The sequence below is a fragment of the Paramormyrops kingsleyae genome, chromosome 12 (assembly GCF_048594095.1).
Source record: "Paramormyrops kingsleyae isolate MSU_618 chromosome 12, PKINGS_0.4, whole genome shotgun sequence".
Classification (NCBI taxonomy): domain Eukaryota; kingdom Metazoa; phylum Chordata; class Actinopteri; order Osteoglossiformes; family Mormyridae; genus Paramormyrops; species Paramormyrops kingsleyae.
In genome coordinates, this window is record NC_132808.1 from 20,965,851 (window position 1) to 20,990,009 (window position 24,159).

A 24,159-nucleotide genomic window follows, 5' to 3' on the forward strand; every position below is an offset into this window, starting at 1 on the left:
ATTCTTTTTTTAAGACTGATGCAGCTTCTTCGCTTTACAAAAATCACACGGCAGAAGTTGAAATTTCTCCTTTTTATTATTGTTTTTTAAAAACAAGATACATAAGAAATAATATGTATAAAAAACAGGTTTAGTCCAGTGTTACAAACAACTGATTGCAGTTAAGAGCTAAAAGCTAGTGTTACATCAGACAAGTAAACTGATGTACCCTCAATTCACAACAGTGCCTTTATATGCACACCGCTCCCAATGACTACAACAGAGGCGTAGTCCCCCCCTCCCCCCCCCCCCCAGAAGTGGAAAAGGAGACAAAACAGTGGCTTGTCACTGAATAAAGCTATTATCCTATCATAGCACTGCTAGTCATGTGGTTCAAATGGCCTACTGTTCACAGCCTAAAAATACAGCCTACAGAGATATGGAGTCAGATGACAGTGCCCTTAACATGCTGCCACTAGCCTAGCTGCCATGATTAGCGGACGCGGCTAACGGGTGTCCTCCGCCCACCAGCATGGTGCCGCTAGTCTAGTAGCCATGATTAGCGGACGCGGCTAACGGGTGTCCTCCGGCCACCAGCATGGTGCCGCTAGTCTAGTAGCCATGATTAGCGGGCGCGGCTAACGGGTGTCCTCCGCCCACCAGCATGGCTTCACCCCCCTGTTCTTTCTTCAAGCGATGGGCCAGACCAGTTAACAGCTAGAACCACAAAACATCACCTCGCTCAGGCTACCGACCACATCGTTCTTCTTAACGCTTTTTTTATCCATTGTCTTAAATAGATTAATCATACAACCCTTCCATGCAAAAGGTACCATAAGTGCTTCAGGGTAGTGACTTTTTTCTTTAAAAAAAAAAAACCAAAAAAAAAAAACACGTTTTTGTTGGTCACGTGAATGCAGTGGTGTGATTTCAGCTCCAACCATTTGCTCGTCACTGGGCCACTGGACACAGCTTCAGCCATGGGGGGGGGAGGGGGGGGGAAACCAATAAATAAATAAAATGGCACCATCACTTACTCTCACAGGCTCAGCGCTGTTCGCTGGGCTGGACAGCTCGTTTTGGCACGCAGACAATAGTGGCACACGGAGATACCTCCATCTCCAGGGTCAGTGCTCTCCGCGACCCCCGTGACCTCGCAGTGTGGATCGTAGTCCTCAGTAGGATGTCTCCTCCACCCCACCCCCCACCCCCCACCGATTATATCTGCATAAATTCTAACTTCAGCCTCATATAAAACATTTGTCTGCAAAAACACCAAAGGGCTGCTCCAATTTCGCCTAACTGTAACAATGAGACTCTTTTGACCTAGCTCTTTTTCAATCTTTTTTTAAACTATATTTTGTAAATACTGTAGATACTGACCTTTAAATGTTTTTTCTAATGATGCATTTTTTTTCAACATGCTTTGCACACAAGAGTTTTGTACAACATAACAAAGGGAAAAGAAATTCCATTTAATGTTTAACCCCTTAATATTTAAGTTAACCTAAGTTTTTTTTATTTTTGTTCTGTTCTACGGAGTAAAACACTGACTGCACACATTCACTCGGATCATAGAAACATTAAGTGTATTGATAATCCACGTCTGCACTTACTGGCTTATTCTCACATTCATTCACATGAATTCAACAATATGCATAAATATGCAAAATAATTTGCATATTAAATAATATACAAGCTTTTTTTCCCCCCTGTAAGCACCCATTATAGGGAATTCAATATTCCATATGCAGGTCTACAGGAACATATCAGTCCACATGTTCTGCTTGCTCTAGCTAGTCGATTAGAGCAGTGTTTCCCAATCCAGTCCGCGCGGACCCGCAGACAGTCCATGTTTTTGCTCCCTCCCTGCACCTACCGGGAGCAAAAATGTGGACTGTCTGACAGGGACCCAGGAGGGAGCAAAAACATGGACTGTCTGTGGGTCCCCACGGACCGGATTGGGAAACACTGATTTAGAGCCGGGGTCATAAAATCCTTATTTTTAAGGCAAACTATTGAGTGGCATTGACTGCGTTCGCACACCAGAGTTCAGCGATTCACCATTAAAAAGCGGGGCACACGGTTACCAGGCAGTACGCAAAACCTGAACACTATCACTCGGATGAGCAGGTCAAGCACCCTGCACGCAACATGGCATCCTGACAGGAGTGCAGCGTGAGCAGGCCACTGCTGCCGTCTTGACACGCTTTCACGTACCAGCCGGGGTCTCCGGCTCTGGCACACCAACAAGCACCGCCCACTGATGTCACATGACACGACTATGGCTCTCTTGGCGCAGTACAATAGGGCAGGCTGGACATCATTCACTGCGTAGGATTGTTTGCCTGTCCAGCTGAGGCATGCGCGGGGGCAGGGGGCAGTTCAGCTTGTCTCTCTAGAAGGGAACTGCTCCAAAGATGACATCGCAGCCCCCCCCCCCCCCCTCCGGGAAAACAACACTGAATTCTGTCACTGACTGCTCCGTTCAGCGCTGTCACTGTCCACCAGAGCGGACCACGCCCGCTGCTTTCCGTGATGCATGACGGCACAAAAAAAATAAAATAATCAAACTCGCTACAAGTGTAAGATGACACTGAGATCTCCTTCATGTTGGGGGGGGGGGGGGGGGGGTGAGGGGGACAAGAACTCTCAAAACACCCCCGCGGACTTGAAGTTCATATGTTACATTAAAGAAAGCATAATGAATAGTTTCAACAATGGGTAAAATTATTTCAGGTGATACTTTACAAATATGTAATAGATTGCAGTTCTACTGCACGTAAAAATAAATACCTGGGGAACGGAACGGAACGAAGACGAAGTGAGTCAAACATGGATTCTAGACGGTTTAGTACAGTGTCTGGTGAGATGACTCTCTTTAGTCGTATAAAAAAGGACATCACTACGAAAATGCATCAGCCGTTAAAATCCGCAGAGTTTCAATATAAAGTGCTTCATTATGTAGTTATACAGTATCTTATTAAAATATCGTATTCCCTGGAGTGATACCATAGTAAACATGTTACACATTGGTAAAAATAAACATTTGGAATGTCTTAAAAAAAACGTCCAATTAGGTGATTTTGGTCAAGCGGAGACGCCTGAAGCCTATAGAGAAAAGAGGGAGGGAAGAAGGAGGGAAAAAAAAAGATCTTAGTCCACATGTCAGAAGCTGCGCTCAGTTTACACTTCACAGCATGCAGGAGCAACTGTTCAAAAACGCTGGCATGGGATGGCGTGATGAGACCACTGCATTCCAATGGTGAAGGAGGTTAGAAAACAAAAAGAAAGCTAATGTTTGGAATACACACGGATGGTCGCCAAGCAAAGTCAGCAGACGGGGGCAGATTTAATCCCCCCAGACCCTCCCCTTCCCCTGTGACGAAGGGCCGAAGCTGCAGGTACGGGGAGAAGCAGTGCTTCACTCGCCAGTCGGTAAACGGCGGCGTAACGGACTCAGCGAGGAGCCGTCGGGGAAAATCGCAGCCGCTAACGGGGGGAACAGGAGCCCCACCCCTCGCTGCGCTCAGGCTGCCAGCAAGTGGGGATGGGGGGGGGGGGGGGCTTTCATTTTTCCTGTTCATTTCACACACCTCTTCAGATGACAGTTTATTTTCTGCTCTGGCAAGCGACCGCACTTTTCCTCAAAAGGAGCACGGTAGCGGTAAGGCAGCGGGACAGAGATAACAGGTAGAGACAGACCAAAAAAAAAAAACAGACACAGTGTTCTTCAGAGGACTGGGGGGGCGGAGGAACATGCAAAAAAAAAATTAACAGACATGTGAATGAAACAAATGAGTAAAGATGATGCTAAAAATATATTGTGTTGAAGAAGATGGAAACGGAAAGAGAGGGTGGACATGCAGGTGCTGCGGCGTTAGCATGCTTAGCACGCTTGCACGGACGTGGGCCGCAGCAGCGAGATTAGCGGGAGCAGCGTGGAGGCAGGCAGGTAGGCGAACAGAAAGACAAGCACGTCCTCAGTCAGGCACAGGACGAAGGCTCGCTCGGACAGCGCCCAGTCTGCAAACACGCCCACCGACAGGTAGTAGAGGTGGAACTCCTGCAGGGTTTCACTCTCGCCGCCACTCACCATGGGCCTCGCCTCCCCGCAGTCACCTCCTTCGCTCTTACCCTCTTCCAGCCGGCCGCGGCTCCGATCCTGCGGCAGTGCCTTTCTGCTGCTCTCCACGAACTCCTGCATAGGTTGGGCACAGAGCGAGGCCACATTCGCCATGTCACATGTATTGTTCGCGAAAGACTCGCGCCTGCAATAATTACCCTTTTCAAAGGAGCCCTCAGGTGCCGAGCTGAAGCTCGGCCAATCGCTGCTGACTAATAGGATTTAGTCTGAACCCCGCCTACTGTCCACCCACATGACCAGCAACCAATCAGATAGCAGAAGGGCTATGGGTGCCAGAAGGGCTGCCCTATGAGTGTACAGTCCATGCTAGATTTAAGCTCCATGTTGCATGGCATGCAAGAGAATGCAGGTCTATGCATTACTGCAGAACATGTGAATAAGGGTAATGATCTCTCCCACACTACAGCCACATTTCCCACTTCAAAAGGTCACCATCCACCTTCTCAGTTGTCCCGAACTGTTAAATAAATGATCTTCATAGAGAGACTGCCAGATATTTGGCATAATTTCTTTAATGCTACAATAACTCTGCAAAAAAATAAAAAGGTAGGGCTAGGTCATGCCCGACACAATGATGACCCTGCAGAGATTTTAATATTCACCTGCATTTGACAAATTATTTCCATGCAAGAGAAAAACAACCTTTGCTTACAGGCTGCGTAGCCATGCACGAAGGATCAAGGTTCATCGGTGAACCGTTCCCTTTAAGTCACCATACTCATTAATTCCTGGAAGGTACAACAAAGTGTTTCTACAAAAATCAAGTACTGAACTTATAGTTGCATAGAATGATCAATTCTGGGATCTTCCAGGCCTCAGAACGCATTGGCGGGGAGGCCTAGCCGCTTGCTCCGTAATGAGGTCCTATTCCACACCAAACAATGGATAAAAGCTCTTGATTAGGCTGAGGCTCTATCCATTGATCTCGGCCCGCAGTATCTTTGCCTTCCCAGCCACCCTCTTGCGCGGTGTCCAGCAGCCAAATGAGAGGTGAATGCTTTCCCTGAACATTCACACAAAGAAATTCTCCAGGCTGGGGGCCGTTTGAGGAAAAAAAGACCAACGACTCCGAGCATTGCAGAGCATGCTGTGCACCCAAAACAAAACACTATTCAGCGACAAAAAGAAGGGAAACTTAACACAGCAACCCAGAAGACAACAACACAAGCACATCGGCTCCAGTGCACAGTGCGATTGGACTATATAAATTATGATGACTGGGATAATTACTTTCATAAATATGACGATAATTACTTCAGATTACTTCTCAATTTCAGCTACTTGCAAAGTGAGACCCAGAACTGTAAGCCAGGGAATATAGAACAAGGCAGCTCTGGATCTCCGGCAGAGACACGGTGTTTGTGAGTTCACACTCCTGCCCTTTGGTCTATGTGTGCAGCCCGGGCTTCAGCCCTCTGTATCCCGCTTACTCTGGCCCGGATTAACCATATGGGCATGTGCCCAGTGGTGCTACGCCCACAGGGGAGGCACCAAGCAGCCCCCCCCCATCCCATTCATGGATGTCTTTTAACAAGTTAATGTGATTTAATATCTGAATTACTGACATATAAAATATGACTGCATATTGTTCTTTTAACACTGCACTCATTGACGTTTTTCCTACACTAGATGCCATTTCTGAATCTCGCGTGTCGCCAATCCATTTTCTTTCTAGCGTGACGTCATGCGTGCTGTTGCACAGGAGCAGCTAATACTCTTAATCCGGCCCTGCCTTTACTGACGCTCCCCACGCCGCTCTGCTCAGCACCAGTCCTCACCATGAGGGCTTTGTCCATGTAGAACTCCCGCCCGGCGCTGCCGTCGTTGTGCTTGGTGTCGATGGCGAAGCAGAGGAACAGCACGTCCACCACGATCTCGAAGATGGAGAGGAAGCAGTGGGCCACCAGGAAGGCGAAGAGGCAGACGATGAGGAGCGGAAGCAGCCAGACCGTGTAGTCCCGCTGGTAGTTCAGGGCGAGCACGCCAGCGAAGGCCGTGCAGGACACAATCAGCACCTGGGCACCAAGAGACACGTCAGGAAGATGACGGCCATGTTTCCACAGAAGCCGTCGTGGAGTCGATTAGGCATAAGTGCGGCTAGGCTGAACTTCCAATGAGTGCCCGGGTACTTGTGCAAGCAGTATTGGAGCAGAAGCCACACAACAGCAACCACACGATATCACCCAAGTGTGACATTTCTTGATAAACAATAGACTAATAGTAATGTTAGTAATAAAAGCAGGAACACAGAGACAACGGACATCTATCTAGAGGCCATCTTAGATGTAAAAACAAAGACGCTGTCTACAAAGGTTGTTAGGCAGCCTCAAATAACAACCCTGATTGCGTACTGAAGGCAGAAACCTATCGACTATCCCGTTTAATCTCCCCGTACAAAGCTGGTTACATCCGCAAATAAATAACTGTCCTAATTCAAAGGGGGTGAGCTGGTAATCACCAAGTAGCGGGGTTACTATCGTTAAAAACGAAAACTAATAGAACACTGAAATAAGATATGAAAATACAATAAAAAAAAAAACTAGATTGTGAAACACAGGATAAGATATTAGTAAGATGAGGTCTTACTATCCTTTGTGCACGTACAATAGGTTCACAGTTAAGCTTATCAGTGGATGGCGAATATTACTTGGAGCAGTTTGGTGTAGGTTGAAAAATTTTGTGACGCATCATCAGTAGTACCATGCTGCCTAAACACAAACTATAAATATTGCTTCTGAAACTAACAGAAATAAAATAAACTAAGAATAAAATATAAACAAACATGCTGCCAAATATGTTCCGTTACCGTTGTTAAATAATAAAGTCATGACTTTGTTGATCTTTAATTACCGTTAATAATACCTGGAACATGTTTTGCCCATTTAAGGACATTAGTACATAATATGTACTGTGTATTCGTGCAAGATTCTCTGAAGATCAGACACAAAATAGCTGTACAACTTTCAGTCTATCGCTAAAAATAAATGTACTAAAACTGAAATATATTTCTATTTGGTTTTTATATATTTTTAAAATAACTAATAATACCATTAAAAATAATATAAAAACTAAATTACAAAATCAAAACTATAAGACTCAAGTACCAAAGAAATAAAATGCAGTTTTGATTTCATTTTGAATATGATTTGACCGCATTTGCCACTTTCACCCATCTAAGGAATGTCTACAGTGAGACTGACCCAACAAGCACTCATAGTGATTGTTCTGTTTCCCATTTGCTCCACTGCTAACAGCCTGATGTACCGTGCCGTCTGAATTTAGGAAAACGGCCCAGTCAACTGGAAAATAAATCATGAGCTGGAAATAAAGACTTGAGCTTCAAACAATTGCCGTTGTGGCGCAAACACAGCTGTCTGATTTCGTCACGTTAAAACAAAACACATCTTCATGTATACAATACTTCAAAAAGTGCCACACAGAAACACGACTTGCATTTTGATTATGCATCCTGTTAGTATCCTGTGCAATATAAGAAATATAACTATAGACCTTGTTGGTTTTCTTCTGAAACGCCATTTCAAATAGCTCAGGGGAGTTTTATTTACCCAAAAATGTTCTGAGGGCAGAAGGAAAAATGATTGGTTCTCTCTCCGAACCAATCAGATTGTACAGGAGATGGTTCCAATCAACTAGAGTGGGGAGACAACCAATCAGATGTCTTGTCCCACCTCCTCTAGCTGATTGGAACCACCTCCTCTAAAATCTGATTGGTTCTCTCTCTGAAGCAATCATTTTTCCTTCTACCCTCGGAACATTTTTGTGCAAGTATAACTCCCACAAACCTTTAGCCACAGCTGAGAGCTGAAGGGCCAAAACTAGATGCCCAAACCCACTGAGTCAGCCCCGCTTACCTTCCCAAGGAACAGAACGAAATCACCCACGGCGTTGATGGCGGCGACCCTCAGCGCGTTCTCCACCAGGATCACGAAGGCATCCCGGGCCGAAGTGCAGAAACTGGTGCTGTTGATGGCTGTGGCGGCATACGCGTTCTGTTTGGGGAAGGGGGGGGAAGGGGGGGGAGCGGGAATCATGTCGTGACCACAGCTTTGATCATATTCCCACTGTGCAAACTTCAAAAAAATATCTCTGGACATTTATTCATTGAAGAACACGGAAAGCAAAATGTACTAGAACCTTTTCTAATATGTAACCTGAGCGTTTATAAACACAATCCAGGTCTTTTAATAGTATACATGCACATTCATGCCTATTTATATATTTCATTTTTATTAACACCCACCTCTATCCCACCCTGCTGACCCATCTTTCCCAAACTGCAGGCGCTCCCCAGAATCCATACCGCCCCACCTCCGTCACAGTGACGCATTTCCGGCTTACCTGATTCAGGTAGTTTAGGCACTTCTCCAAGCACCACAGACAGCAGATGCAGGCTTTCAGCATGCACCGCGCACACGCGTTTTCCTGCGAGACGACAAACACCAGCATGAGGGCGCTCTTCCAAAAACATGGCATTACACAACCCCTGCAGTGGGACCAACCAATCAACTGTCCTGGTCCCGCCTCCTCTAGTTGCTTGGACCCACCTCCTCTACAATCTGATTGGTTCTCTCTCTGAACCAAACATTTTTCCTTCTGCCCCCAGTACATTATTGTGCAAGTAAAACTCCCAGGAGCCCCAGAATCACTCTTACCTTCCCCTTGAGCTGGTTGTGGATGTACATGAGGATGAGGCGGGGGATCTTGACCAGTGTGATGATGAAGGACCCCTTGGCCACCGTCCCCAGGTGGTAACGGATCAGCCGGAAGGTGGAGGACAGGATGGGAGTGACCGGCAGTTTGGTTTTATCCCTGAAAGACAGAGAGTGGTGGGGGGGGGAGCCAAGGACAGCAAGGATCCTCCTTGCGGCAGTCTCCAAAACCATTCGCACCCCCACCACTCTCCACATCAAGAAACTGACCCTAGGTCAGAATATCTGATTGCAAAGGAGCGAGTAAAACACTCAAAATACAGATGCCTGGCTGAAGAACCGGAATGGGCTGCTTCTCATTTACACTCGACGAGAGGCTGAACTGAGAACCCCAGAAATGACTGGTCATGAATCATTCACTAACTATAAGGACAGCAGAACTCGCTGGGATCCTTCTAACGAGGACTGAAAGGACTCGCAGCTAGCTGAGAGTAACACGGTCACACATTTCTCGAAAAAGCCTGTGCTCATAATCAGACGTTAAATGGTCTAATTTCCCGAGGCTAGGAAAACTTAATTAAGGTCACCATTAACCAGAGCCATATGTTTGCCAATTCTTGCGCTGAGCGATGAGCCGATTTTGATTTAGGATGTTTACAGATATATATATATATATATATACACACACACACACACACACACACACACACACACACACACACAGACTTTATTACACTCACCCATGTGTAAACCATCCCCAAATTAGGAGTTTTGTATCGCCCACCAAAGTAAAGCATTCTCTGCAGTTCGACAATGACTCAACCCTCTCAGCAGGCAGCAAGATTTGAGACGAGATTCCCAAGTTATTCTGTCAGTGACCATTAGCATAAACCGTCAACGTGTCCCCAAGCCATGACCATGAAGGGCACAGAGGAAGCTATTAGCATTAGCATTGAACAAAACACACCGGAGACGTTGAGAGCACAGCCTACGCCCTTGCATGTCTGAGCCGTCCCACCTTGTAAAGTAGTATGTGACCACTGCCCCGGCCACAGTCATCTGCTGGCAGGCAAGGATGAACTCGCTGATCCAAATGAGGCCCACAGCATGATACCAGGCCATGTACTGCAGTGGCCCAGTCAGCCAAAACTCAACCAGGCCCGTCTCCTCGTTCTGTATTGGGTTCCCTACAGAAAGTATAAATAAATTCACCATCCGAGGAGGGTGACCAGAGCCAGAATGTTCTGGACCTTTTCAACATTCATAGACACACACACACACACACACACACACCTACCAGCAGTGCCAAGGAAGAGGAGCACCATGACCCAGTACATCCAGAAGAACAGAAGAGCCAGAAAAGTCCAGAAGGGCTGGAAGACCAGCAAGGGCAGGTGGATGAACACCTTCCCAGCCACGTGGAACAGGGCGATGGTGAGGGCCACGCGCTTCCTCATGAAAAGCATCAGCAGTAGTAGAATCACCTGAAAAGGATACAGAGCCAACATAACATTCTGGTCTAACAGTCTGCTGTCGCGTTCCTGCAGTGAAGCCTCAGGTTTCATTCACATGGTTAGATATTGAGAATTCACCATTTGAACGGCTTAAAAAACGGCCATATTTTAATTTCTACAATGCATACCAGGGGTACTTAATTATCCTTCCACGGGGTCCAAATTTCATTAGCAACACAACACAAAGCCAAGGTCCACTGCCCCCAAGTACATTTTCTGGGGTAGATTTCACCAAGCGAGGGGAGTCCCTTTTAAAAGATGTTGCCAACTGGGGGCTTAGGGGGTGCAGACTGCATTAGTAAATGGCACATTTACCCCCATTGTAAAATCTGAGAAGGGGGTGGGCTATCAGTGGTGTGGTCTGCATTCAATTGTGAATGTCTCCACATCCTGCTGCCAAACAGCCTTGTGAACTACATTTCCTCGCTGGTCAATGACATCAGCTTCAGCGCGGCATCTCCCTCAGCGCCGCCCCCTGGCTTACGGCAGACTCACCGTGAACACCGTGGCGGCGACGGCGTAGATCAGCAGAGCCTGGACGTTGTCCCGTGGTTCCTCCTTGTTGCTAGCGGCGGCCGTGGCGGCTATGGTCGCGTTCGCCATCTTCCGGTTGTCAATGTACAGCCACCAGAGGACGCTAGTGCCACCTGCCACGGCGGGGGTTGGGGGGGGTGGGGTGGGGGTTGGGTGAAGGCCCAGACGAGCCGAAAGGAGAACCATATCTTTATATGACTCTAGGAAAGTCATTACAGCCTGAAAGATTCCTCATTAAAATCAGAGAATCTGAATATGAAATCAGCTCCTTTTGCCAAAGATTAAAGAGGCTCAAGGTATGACGTGAGGGTAATTCAGCGGCTTCTAAATTAGGATTCCACTTCACAGAAAACAAGACAGTAAAGCGCCGATTCCTAAACACAGCCGGGAAGAAAAAAAACCAGGACGGTATCAGCGTTCAAAAATGTTACCCGAAAATAATAAGTGGACCTTTGTGGATTCAACGCCCGTCCTCGAATTACAGGAAAGACACGAGGAACAAGGACGAGCAGGCGCACGCATGTGAGGAGAGAGAGGGGACAGGAAGCAGCAGAAGCAGCTGAAGCAGCGCCTCTGTGATGCGACAGGGAGGGAGGAAGCTCACCCAGGGAGCCGAGGACCACGAGGGCAGTGAGGATCCAGACGAGCACGGCGGAGATGTAGCGAATGATGACCATCAGGACCATGGAGAGCACTGTGGGACACATGGGACATACATTCCCATAAACATACTGACAGACATCATTTCGATGGCCACTGCAATTTTTATATGTTTTATATCTATAAAAAACCCATTAAATTGCATAAGTGCCACAACCCTTTAGTGGGACGCTAAATCATTGGGATTCCTTCACAACAGGGCCATGTCTCACCAACATGAATAAACCATTAACGGACTTCAGGCAGCTACTGAACTATGCTTTTGTTAACTAGCTAACCGTTTAATACAACCACAAAAGGCAGACTAGAGACCTGCCAGCAGGTCCAGAAAAAAACATCTTTATAGGTATCTGGTTGGCCAGTTGACATTTGTCCAGCTGCAACTTAAAACGGCATTAAATGTAATTAGATTCCCCCAACATAATTCACCATCAGATCACCAGCGATATTTTAAAAGCCACCAAGAGTACCGTCATGGCTCCCTTATCGTCCAGCCCCATGGGCGAGGCCGCAGTGCAGAGCACTGCAGGTAGGGGGCACATAGCTACCTAGTGCCAGCACACACAGGCCCAGGATGACCTCCTTGCTGGCCACCACTCCGGCCACCAGGCTGTGCAGCATGCTATTGTCGCTGACGAAGGTGACGACGGCCTCGGCGAAGCGCGTGTAGCAGGAGATGTTCACCGGGGTGCAGCGGTTGAAGAGTGGGAGGGGCTTGCTGCAGAGATGGGAGGGCGAACGGCAAGACTCAGGACAAATACCACGACTACCGGCCAGGGACAGGGCGCTGGTACAAAGGGGGGGGCCGAGAGCTTGTAAAACAAGAGGGCGAAACAGAGACTGACACTGAAGACGGAAACCTGACTATTGGATGCACAGTCGACAGGTCTCACGAACGGGACCAGTACGGGTCGACTGCGCGTGATCCTTCATTAAGGCTTCTTAAGGCTGGTTTTCGCAGAGCTAAAAAGAAGATTAATCAGACAAAGCATCACATACCTTGGTAACACCGGCAATTTAGGGCATTTCGTAGACCTCTCCGGATGGCCGGGGTACCGTGGTGGAGGGAGGTCATAGGAGCAGAGTTCGGACCCTAAAAAGTTGGAATCAGAATCAGACTTTCGTCACAGCTGCTGGTTTTGTCATCAGGAACATTCTCCCCTGCCAGACTGTCGACCATGGGCCCATACACAGCTTCGTATAAAACATGAATGTTTACATTAGTTCATGTCAGATGGCCTGGAAGACGCTGAAAAGTATCCCAAAAGAGAACTGATGCTTCTCATTTGAATGGTCGGCGATGCGAGTCCCCAGAGACGTGGGGACCAGGATGCTAGTGGTTCTGTTTGTGTATGTGGGGGGTACATTGACAAAGGCCATCCTGATGCAGAGTCATGACCTCAATGAGTGGCTCTGTGGGCTGTTGCCCCCCCCCCGGCCCAGGCACAGAGTGTGCCAGATCCCGTGAGGTCACGACGGGTCTGTCGGGGCACTCATTGTTATCGTCTGCCATGGACGGCAGGCGAATGACTCAACATTACTGCATGATGGGTAGAGTCCCTGTTGACTGATGATGATGATGACGAATGCTGATGAATGCGGGCAGCCGACAGTGGGCTCATTCACCAGGGCAATGTGTGTGCAGGAAATGAGATGTTCCAGCAAGAAAAGAAAAACAAATCTATGCAGTGGGCTCACATGACTACTTCCAATAGCCAAAAAAGCAAAAAAAAACCAAAACACACACACACAAGAAAAAACTAACAAAAAAAGCACCAAACATTTACCTATCATTCATAAAAGCAACCAAAACTCAACAAAGACCTGCTGAAGCTATACATACCCTAAAGCTCCTCTCACTAGTGATGGCCAAATGAAGCTTGATGAACCATTTGCTGTATTTTCTAACACCACTAGATGGAGCTCTCTGTTCAAAAAAGGCTCAAAGCATGCCCCAAAGCAAACCAAGAGCACCATTTCTTGCAGAATGGGTATTCTCATATCTTTACTTGGTGAAACATTCTAAATTGTCCCAGTAGGTTACAGCTCCAGTACTACATATTAATATTGACACAGCTTTCCTCTGCCCAAACAGAAACAGTTGATATCTATGGTACACTAATTAAAATAACAGACGTATATGGTATGCGATTGCATGATGCATCCTTTACCATTATTTATGGCAAATCTCTTGATGTCTCCATATGTCTTCAGCTCAATGTCAGGGCACTGGGACACACACAAAGCCATGGACTTGATCTTCCGCTGCACAATATCGATGTTGCACGGGTCCAGGAAGAACACAAACCTAAAAAGGATTAAAAATAAAATGGGATGAAACTAATGACATGCTAAGTTATGCCTGCAGTTATTAAAAGGACAGGCACAAAATGTCAAGGTCAGAGTTGGAAACCAAAGACGAGAACCACAGAACATAAGTAATAAAATATTTTCAACTTCCAATTATAGAAGCCAAAAACAGAATCAGATCACAAGATATTAGTTTGGTATTAGAGTCAAAATAATAATGCAAAAAATGTTCTACTTTTTTCCATCACAGCATTTTGTCTGTCGGAACCCAAAATAAAATCTAAGACAAACACATGCTTCCTGTCCCCACTTCCTTCATTTGGATCAGAGCCACACACTCCTACAAAGACCCCTTTGTCGAGTCACACAAGAGAATCCCTTGGAACGGCTGGTCTAAAGTGCTTCTAGAATATTCAGCTGAAAGCCATGCTGCTGAAACTGAGCACACACACACATACACACACATGTACGTAGATTATAACCACTTCCAAAATCCTGCATCTGCATTTCTCCACTTGCCATAGAAACACCAGGATGTCGGATGTTAAACCATGGCCATCATCCAATGGTCAGAGGCAGTTACTTTCACAACAAGTGGATCTATTACGAACCACAGAGAGCACAAAGAACCAGGAGATGTTTCTTCCTCATTAGTATGGGGGGTATGGTTATAGGTGGTGGGTCAAGGTTGGAGGGGCAAGTCAAGATTTCACAGGCTCTGTTTCTGAGCAGGTGGGCTTAAAGAACTAAAGAATTCTCATCTCAGAAGGTGCTACAAGAACAGGTTAACCAGAGATTACCGAGAGCAGGAGCTGTTTAATGCAATTTAGGCTTTGAGCATAAAGAAAAACTAATCCATATTAACCCAGTGATCTGGATGCAGTAAACCCCTTTAAACCGTTTCACAATTTTGCAGCAGCCTCAGCAAATGTGCTAAAAATGGTTTTTAGGCCTGTCAGCGTCACAACTCAAACGTCCTCAAATGGGTTGTGCTTTAACCCTGAAAAAGATGCAAACGCTGCTAAGGCATTTTAATTAGCATAAAAGCAAACCGATACTGGCTGCAAAAGCTTGGAAGCCAGCAGAATATTAGTGTGCATTAGTGTTAGTTCATGAGGACCATAGAGTCATAGATCTGAAATCTGGGACAATCTTGCAGGCCCTTTTAATCGTTATTAGTCAAATGCCCTAAGTGGGCACAGAGTCTGTAACAGGAGGCTCCATTAACACTAAGTTGTGAATAATGAATTTACGATTTATTTGGGATTCCTTCTGGATGGCAACACTTAAAAGTCAACCGCCAACATTTCATCAGGATGGTTGACATTTCTCATTAAAATTTTTACTGCCTTGTCTGGCAGTTTCACTTTAGTCCTCACAACTTTGCTAGAGATGAAGGATAAACTGGCCCACTGGCTGCTCTGAAAGGTAGAAGAAACGGGTTAGTTTCCAGATTCTCCCTGGAGGATGGTGATGGTCATATTAACAAATCAAAAACTGGCAGAAATCTAGTCTTTACTCCTTTCTGAGCACTCAGTACATGTTTTTAATGAATACAGAACACCAAGATCTAGCTGAGTATTCTTCAAATCTGGACCTCGATTCCAAATCCAGGCCTTGTTTTCAGTTCTCCTGGGTAGTTAGTTTAATGCTTCTGATTGGGCACTGAGATTTTCAGTTCTTCCAGGTAGTGAGTGTAATAATTACGGATTCTGATTGGCTGGAGGCTTCACACCTGGCTCATAGGTAAAGGAAGGCTGGAAAATCAGCAGGGCTCGGAGCTTGAGGACCGTGATTTGAACGGCCCTGATCTAGCTCGATATTCCAAGCAGCACATAATAATATTCCGGCCAGTGGGACGTTATAAACAAGTACAAACAGCACAAAGTTTCAGATTCAGAGAACCCTTCACTGCCAGTACAACTGCATCACTGACAGTGGAGGATGGTTCTGTGGTGAGTCACATATTTAATAATATTTAATAACGGAAGAACCAGATACATTTTATTTCTTTAGAGGGCACCTCTATGCAAAGCAGCATACACCTGTGAAGGCCGGGTCAGCCAGCAGTTGGGGGTTAATAGCCCAGCAGTGAAAGCACTCTGCCGACCCTAAATGCGGGATCTGAACCGGCGACCGAGCGACCTAATCTGCGGAGCCACAGACGATACATCTACCGGTCTGTGCATGAAGGCAAATGAATCCGCATTAGCCCAAGGGTATGACATCGCTAACCTTTTCACCAGCTCCACTGCAGTCACGATGCGCGCCCAGCTACATGTATTCACGCCGTTCCAGCAAATTTAATCAAATTGGAAACATCTCTTGTCAAAAACGAACCAATAGCAGGACAATGGACGAATATTCGTTTCAGGGCTGAGGCACTGGGATCTGAGTATGGGTGACACTGCTCGTCACTGGGCAGCAGGGTGAAGAGAGAACCATATTAGCAACACTTAGCTGTCGCTACTTTAGCAAAAAAGAAATACTACTGAAAAAAAATCAAGGCAGCAGATCTGGACGTGACTCTTCAGCTCTACAGTGTGTTTCTGTCCACTAGTCTTGTCACCTGCTTCCTGACATTTGGAAGCGTGGGGGGGGGGGGAGGGGGGACATGAGAGAAGCACATGATTCCTAATTGAATCCGGTGGCAGCTGCCTTCCCAGCAGGCTGTCATATCAGATCAGGTGCCCTCCCCCCCAGCTCTGCTCCAGGGCCTCGCTTAGCGCGCCATTGCCGTGCCGCCCCCGTGCGGCTTCTCAGCTCTGCGGACCACGCGGGCTTTACCACTCCCCACCGCCCCGGCCCTGTCCTGGGCCACCAAGCCCCACAGCTCAGCGAGACGGGGGCCCCCCTAACAGCACGTCCGCCAGCACCTTTTTGGCGGTAATTGGGGAGTATTCTGGAAACATTATGCTGTCAAATGCAGGACAGGAGCTGCTGCAGACCCCTAGAGAAAGATACTTAACCCAAACTGGCCAATTCAAATACCTATCTGCAGCCTCTCGAGTTTATATATAAACAGAGAATTTTAATAAAGACAAATGCCCTACGGTCCTGTTAGCATAACACATTTGAAATGCTTTAGTATGCATTAGGATACAGCACATTGCTAAAATAATTTTCACATCACCAAATCGATATGCACTGTTTTGCATACACATCACACACACACCTGTATTAATTAAAAGAACTAAATAGATCACATTATCCAAAAAGTCCACAGAACCATACAGCAACCACAGCTACGTGAAGACCACTGCGGTGTTTTTTTGCCCAGGAAAACCAGTCAGATAAGTGACCACCACTGCTGTGAAATGGGCCACAGCTTACACAAGAGGTTCTGACATAGCAGTTGTTATGAATGCATTGCATAACCACTGAGGTGGTCCGACAGGCAGCTGCCTGAGTTTGGGCTCCAGCGTCCACCAGATACAGTCACAAGTCTCAAAATGGCAGTAAGGGTGTCAGGAGAACGCTCACGGCAGGGAACACAGGACAAGCGTTGCATCACCAACCCCCATCATGGGTACCCATGAGTCACCACCCGATGTCGATAATGCAACAGCAAATGTCAGACCAGTAACAGAAAATCTTGGATAAGAGGGAATCCCAGTAACCCATCATCACTATGACAACACAGAAAAAAATTAAAATCACGTGTACAATTTCTGTGGGGGCAGCAAATCTTGAGGAGCTAGACAGCTGATTCAGTTTGGGAAAGAATAATAATCCAAAACGATACTTCATTTGCCATGTTCACGAGTACAAGCACAGGTACACTGGAACACTTTTTTGCACATCCCATCTTGGTCTCCTTGGAGACGCATACACACATACACAGCTTGGGTCTGAGCACAGCGTTGGATCATTTATCTGGCACCCCTGGGGGATTTTAAGGGCCCAAGGACCTTGGTCAAGGGCCCACGAGCATGTGACAGTTCTACAGTAGCTGGGGCTTGAACCAGCAACCCGCCGAACCACACAACAACCACATACGTATACAAGCACTACATTTTCTCAAATGCAAGCGCACACACACAGCTCGTGAGTGTTTTATGTAGACAAAAATGTTGTGAGAGCAGAACAAAAAATGACTGGTTCCAAGTAGGGATGCACCGATTGCAATTTTTTGTTGGACGATCCCGATTACCGATTTTTTGGTATGTGCGATCGGCCGATACCGATTTTTCTGATACCGATTTTTGCCTTGAGAACAGCGAATACATACAAAATATAGATACATTTTCTTTACCTCAAAACTTTATTTTCATAACAAACTCTTATTAAACTTTACAAATTCAAATAAATTAAAACTAAAACAAATAAATAACACCCCAACTAAACATCAATATATTCTTTAAAATAATAATAATAATAAAGGTGAAGTAAGTAAAAGAAAAATATGTAACAAGACACCTTTTTTGACTTATCACTTGAAATTCTATTTCTTGTTTCATCTACTAAACTTTACAAATTCAAATAAATAAATCTAAACATCGATATATTCTTTAAAATAATAATAGGTGCAGTAAGTAAAAGAACATCTCTTGGCAACATATTATGAAACAAAATGCCAATTAAGCATTAATGGCAGGTTTCTTTTTATGAATAGAAACATTTCTACCTTGTCACCTGAAACTGTATTTCTCGTCTCATCTATGACATGTCCAGCCAAGCTAAACAAGCGGTCACTCTCAACACTTGTACATGGGGCAGAGAGGTAGGCTTGGGCAAGTGAAGCAAGTGCATGCACAAGATCGGTTTGTAATCGGAAATACGGGAGACTTATCGGCCGATCACCAATCAGGCCAATCTGGCTGAAAATCGGCCCATTCCAATCGCTGGCCGATCGATCAGTGCATCCCTGGTTCCGAGAGATAACCAATCAGGGTGGAAGGTGGGTCCCAGCAACTAGAGGAGGCGGGACCAAGACATCTGATTGGTTGATCCTGCCTCCGCTAGCTGCTTGAATGCACCTCCTCTACAATATGATTGGCAGACTCTCAGAATCAATCATTTTTCCTTCTGCTCCATCCTTTTTGTGTAAATAAAATTCCCATGAGCACACTGGATGTGCCGAAGTCGTATCCCACGTACAACCACGTTTCGGCAGAACAGCAGAGTAACGGGGCGCCGGCTACTCCACGGCCGACCTGTTCAACTCACCGGAGCACATTGAGGCCAGCCAACCGTGAACGTGGAAGGCAGGCCTTCCGGGTAATCGCTCCGGGATCCGGATCAAGCATCAGAACTCGCTTTAGAGGAATCGTGCGGGCGACTGTTTCCTTCAAAGCAGGAGAGCCCAAAGGAATCACCAAGACCTGTGCTTTTTATGTCCAGGAGGACGTTTCTCCACCAGGTTTGTTTGCCTGTATTCTTCTCCTAGGATACAGCTGGAGAAGGCCTCCACCAGGAAGAAATACCAGAAAACACACCTCACAGCTTGCTGCTCACTGCACAAAAATTGCCTCTCCTAAGACTGCCCCACTATAAAAAGTACGGACTGGAAAAATACAGCAAAATGCCCCATCTACATTAGGAGGCCCAGCCCACTTGCGATGGCCCCGCCCACATATTACAGATATATCAACATATCCTGCAACCATGGTCACTGAAAAGGTGGGGGGGGGGGAGAAAGGGAAGGACTTTCAGGGGCCCAGACACTAGGGGGCAGTCATGAGTGAGTGAGCATGCATAATGATAGCTTTGGTAGAATTTCTGGGGCAAAGTCATGTCTTTGTGCAGCTCTGTATGCAACAACCGGTAAGAAGAGTAGAAAGCCTGCACTGCTCACCAGTACAGTACTCATTAAAAATCAACCACACGGTTACACTCGTCCCTCTTCTAATCAACTCCACAAATGCTTCCGTAACGTGATTGTGGAAGCCCTGCGCTGCACAGACATTATATAATAAATTAATATGGAAGCGGCACGCCACACATCTCTCATTGGCCTCTTGCTGCCTTCCCACCATCACACTCGCTCATCGATGCAAACCCAGCATAGAAAAACACCTCCGAGTCGATGGATCCAGACAACATTAAGGTGAGGTTGAAACGCTACGTGTGTCAGCATTTCTAATGACAGGAAGACTGTTACGCTGGAAGCGTAGTCGTGTCCAGCTTATGAGTATTACTGTTGTAATGTCAGGCCCCTTGGCAGCAGGCTGATACACAACCAGAGGAAGGAACCATTGGCAAGTCTTAGCAGCTAGCAGGCACTGTTTGCTTTCCCCATTACCGGTTGCTTATTCAGTAGCATAATAACCCAGCAAAACACACCCACAACATGAGCCATGTGCCACAGAACCAATGACAGAGTTAATGACTGTGCTCATGACTGAAACTTCGCATGGCAGCAAGCAGCAGTTCTTTCGAAAGAAATGTTACTCAAAAGAAATGCAGATTAAAGTGCGGATACACATCAGGTCCCCGAGGCTGACGCTCGCTAACTAACATGGAAAGCAGCAGAATGCGTTGCAGCATTTTCCTGTTATTGAAAAACTGCAGAACTGGGGCTCAGTGACACACACACACACAGGACCCTGTCTACATTACCAACACCTCCACACATAATGACAGACACGTGTTAAGAATGCAGACTTCCCACCTCCCCCAGAAGTCTTGGGAGTCTCCTGCAAATTAACAGCAGCTCCCTGACACCTATGAATAATGCGGAATGTCCCAAGAATCTGTTATTCTGCCTATTAACAACAGTTTAAAAAAAAAGTAGTTCAGCAAATTTTCACACCCACCCTGGGCACATTTTAACCGCCAGCAAAACCCCCTTCCCGGTACTAACTTCATCCTCCCTGAAATCAATGTGGCAAAGGTGGGAAACCTGGGAACATTGTCACAGTTAGGGTTGCAAAATTCTGGAAATTTTCCGTTTAGTTCCCATATATTCCCATTAATTCACATGGAAAGTTTCCATCTTGGAATACTTCCAAAATTCCCCAGCTTAACTTCCCATGGAATGGAAAGTTTCTGGAAAGTTTATGGGAAAATTTCTGCCCCTTTGCAACCCTATCACAGTAGATAAAGAAATCGCCTCAGTGCCAACAAGAACCACAAGCCAACACATGCAATAAAAACCTTTCTGATGTGTATTTTAAAGCAAAAACAAATTAATAAATAAACAGACAAAACAACAGGCTCACTTTTTGTCGGTCTGGTCGAGGCCACTGAGCTTGATTCCCTCAATCTGCGCATTGGGCTGTCCACACGTGTTCCCATAGCTGTCGTAGCCAGATATAAGTCTGCCGGCGGCCCCGGTGATGATGGCGTAGCCACAGATGGAGCCCTGGGAGATGGCAAGGAGTGAACATGGTCTTCAGGAAGCACTCACCCATCCCTGAAGCATTATCACACTGCCACAACCCCACCCACAACTCCTAAGCAGGACTGACCCATTCAGCCTTTGGTTTGCCATCAGAGGACCTTACATTGCCTACATTTTATCACTTACTTGCTATGCATGCACTTTCTTTCTACAGGAAATAAAAAATCACCATTACAACACTTCACTAGTTTATACACCTGAATGCACTTTTTGAAATAAGCTTGGGGGGGGGGGGGGAGTTTACAACACTGCAAGCGCTGGCACTTATTTCATTTCCCATTTCATAATACATCTCTGAGTTGCGCTGAAGCAATCTTGAGAGGGACCACTATTATCCGTGAGCATGGTGTTAGCATACGACTCAGCAGGTAATCCATAAAAATATATATATTTTAAGATGCAGGCCACCCTGGTGTGATGTCTACAGTCTTGTAAAGAAAGCATCACAAAAACAACGACGGTGTTATCACATCTTTTACGTGCCAGCAAAATCTCAGTACCGCAACGCGTAGCTATTTCACTGTAGATCACCAGCAATTTCCCTCCCAGGCTCCCTGGCGAAACAGCGGGAAATGACTAGTCCCGTTTTAATTTGAACACTTAATCAATCGCAACATCAGTTAAATCTGCAGTTACTGGAGCTAGTATAGAGAATAGCATAGGAAAGCAGCAGACTGCAGATTTTTATTAACTGAATTATATTAACTGAATCACAACATGCACATGTCGACGTGAAAAATAACCTCAACAGATTTACCTACGACATCACTGCGCTTCACCGAACCGGGGACTCACCATGCCAACACAGAAGGCTACGAAGATGAGGAGCCAAGCGACATCCGTACAACTTCTGTCTTCCAGGGGCTTCCATTCCCTCCTTGCCCTCTGCAATGATGTCAATAAACCGCCTGTCAACAAGAGCTTCTTCCAGAGGGGGTCATTTTCTGGGTGCCACGCTTAGCGCGCATCTTTAAGGCAAACCGCCTGGCAACGCCTGGGTCACGAACTCTGAACCAGAAGCCGGTTTAAGTTTTGCACATTTCATTTTCACGCAATTTATGTTTTTGTCTTTAGATAAAGACTAAAACCCGGCTCACAGGTACGACCTTTGCGGCAAATCCCCTAACGTTAAGCGAAGAAACGGGGTCATATTGTTTACTTTGCATCGCTCTGTGCATTAAGAAATGTATGGCGATCTTAATACTAGTTTTACCCCCTGACGCTAGATCTAGTGATGTCTCAACAAAAAGGGAAAAGTATAGCTAACGACGAACATAAAATGCATCTCGGGCTACAGCCGTATGTACATGCATTACCACCCTGCTAGAAAATTAAAGGGATTAATCTAGCGCGCGCAGAAGGTCGCCCATGAGGGAAATAAATCTGTGCACGCGTGCCAGCTGCAAGGTGGGCGAAGCAACGTGCCCACATCGCGATCCGCTACGATGTTTACACGCTGCCCACCCTCCTGGGGCTGGAGGGAGGGGGTGGGGGAGTTAAATGGACTCCTTACCTCTGCACTACCGCAGCATCCCATCGCGAAGAGCCCAAACCGCACGAAAACAAAAGCCAAAACTTGCAGGGAGTCGACGGCGTCTGTTTACCCTGCATAAATCGGCCCCCGGCTCCCGGTTTTAACGGTAAGCGAGAACGGAAATGTCATGCAACCGGCCGCCCCATTCCCCAGCACATCACTCGGCGTCGGCCGTCTCCCTCCAGGTAAGGAGGATTATTACTTTGGGATTTATCGTGCCACACTTCCTGGTGGGTTTCGCAGGTGTAGCCGGAAAAGGAATATTTCAGCCACTCAGTACCTGAGCTCCGCAGTCTATAGTGGAAGGGATTTGGGGGGAATGATGGGACACTGGAGGAACCCGCGATTTTCAATCGCAATCTGCCGATGTGTTTACCTTAACGAAGGGCCGCGCGGCATTTTAGTGCCATCTGTCCTCTGTCTTTAGCATTACATTTCATGAGCACGAAAATAGTTTACCGTTATATAGCTTCCATGCCGGATAACTGTTTTTGCGGTACCTAATCAATAAAGAAGTAATGTTCTGAAATGATTTGCACACCAAATTACAAATACCTTTACTTTATATATCTGAAAACACTTTCTTGTTTCCTCCTGAAACATGTCATGCACTTACTTGTCCTTTATAATCTGATGTTGATTTCTCATTACCGTATTGTAGTTTAGGTTCCTTCAAATACGAACATATGAATTCGTGAATTAGCCTTATAGACAATCGCCTGAAATCAAGTTAAAACCACGAAAGTGGCAATTTCTAAAACAAACTAATTATAACTCCATTCCCTTATTTTCTGACAGAAATTAAAAAGTTTTCGTGCACTTCTCGTATGTTAGTATGCGTGGTTACTTAGCTGCATGGTGCGAGAAGTTTTTAAAAAAATCCACCTTTCTTCTGGGCTTTGGCTGATGGGAAACTCCCGCGGTTCCTTTCTGTTCGCTCATCTTCCTTGCACTGTAGCCTTATGCCCGGGGAATAGCAATGTCCCGAAGAGCATCGTCAGTGACAAAAAGAAGGCCATTGTTCTGTTGTTCACTGTTGTACCAGGGGGGCATGAGCACGGTGAGGGAATGTGCGTGTGTGTATGTGCACGTGTGTGTGTGCCTGTATTGTGAGTTCATTCCACCATTTTAGCACGTAGAGCTGTATTAAATGGGCGTGCATGCTCAGTCTGTGTCCTCTCATCTGTCACACAGGGGTCTGTGTGTGAATATGCAGGAATGGGGCACATTTTCGACTGGCAGTGCCAGGAAGCCAGAACAGTAGGATCTCATATATATTTGCCAGATACTTCCCTCCAAAGTGATTTATAGAGCACAGTAAAAGAAGATCATGAGCACAAATAGATCCTGTGTTTTTGAAATGTTGCTACCTATGTGGTCAATAAACAAGCAAGCAAATAGATGGACATGTATCCATAAAATAATGTGCCAATAAAACAGACTATGTCAATTCAAAATTGCAGGGG

General features: G+C 46.2%; 1 protein-coding gene across 5 annotated transcripts; it reads right to left on the minus strand.

Moving 5' to 3' along the window:
- Positions 1-57: 57 nt before the first annotated feature.
- Positions 58-23,739, minus strand: slc44a1b (solute carrier family 44 member 1b). Of its 5 annotated transcripts, none has more exons than XM_072697659.1 (16): positions 23,546-23,736; positions 21,955-22,044; positions 20,978-21,120; positions 13,676-13,812; positions 12,504-12,597; positions 12,053-12,222; positions 11,449-11,538; positions 10,806-10,957; positions 10,094-10,280; positions 9,815-9,983; positions 8,800-8,956; positions 8,486-8,569; positions 7,999-8,136; positions 5,905-6,141; positions 4,117-4,180; positions 58-3,090 (listed from the first exon to the last, which is right to left on the minus strand). In XM_072697659.1, the coding sequence occupies exons 1-16, from the start codon at positions 23,633-23,635 to the stop codon at positions 3,056-3,058; spliced, it is 2,037 nt and encodes a 678-aa protein (XP_072553760.1). In that variant the 5' UTR covers positions 23,636-23,736; the 3' UTR covers positions 58-3,055. The 5 variants fall into 5 exon arrangements, with proteins under 5 accessions (XP_072553760.1, XP_072553759.1, XP_072553756.1 ...); XM_072697658.1 differs by having other exon boundaries at positions 4,076-4,180; positions 23,546-23,734; XM_072697655.1 differs by lacking the exon at positions 58-3,090 and having other exon boundaries at positions 3,097-4,180; positions 23,546-23,739.
- Positions 23,740-24,159: the final 420 nt, after the last annotated feature.

Coding starts and splice junctions, on each gene's coding strand:
- slc44a1b (XM_072697655.1), bottom strand. CDS start 23,635: ATGAGCGAACAGAAAGGAACCGCGGGAGTTTCCCATCAGCCAAAGCCC. Junction 8,570..8,799: donor ACAACCAGCTCAAGGGGAAG/GTAAGAGTGATT, acceptor GTCGTCTCGCAG/GAAAACGCGTGTGCGCGGTG. Junction 4,181..5,904: donor ACATGGACAAAGCCCTCATG/GTGAGGACTGGT, acceptor CAACCTATGCAG/GAGTTCGTGGAGAGCAGCAG.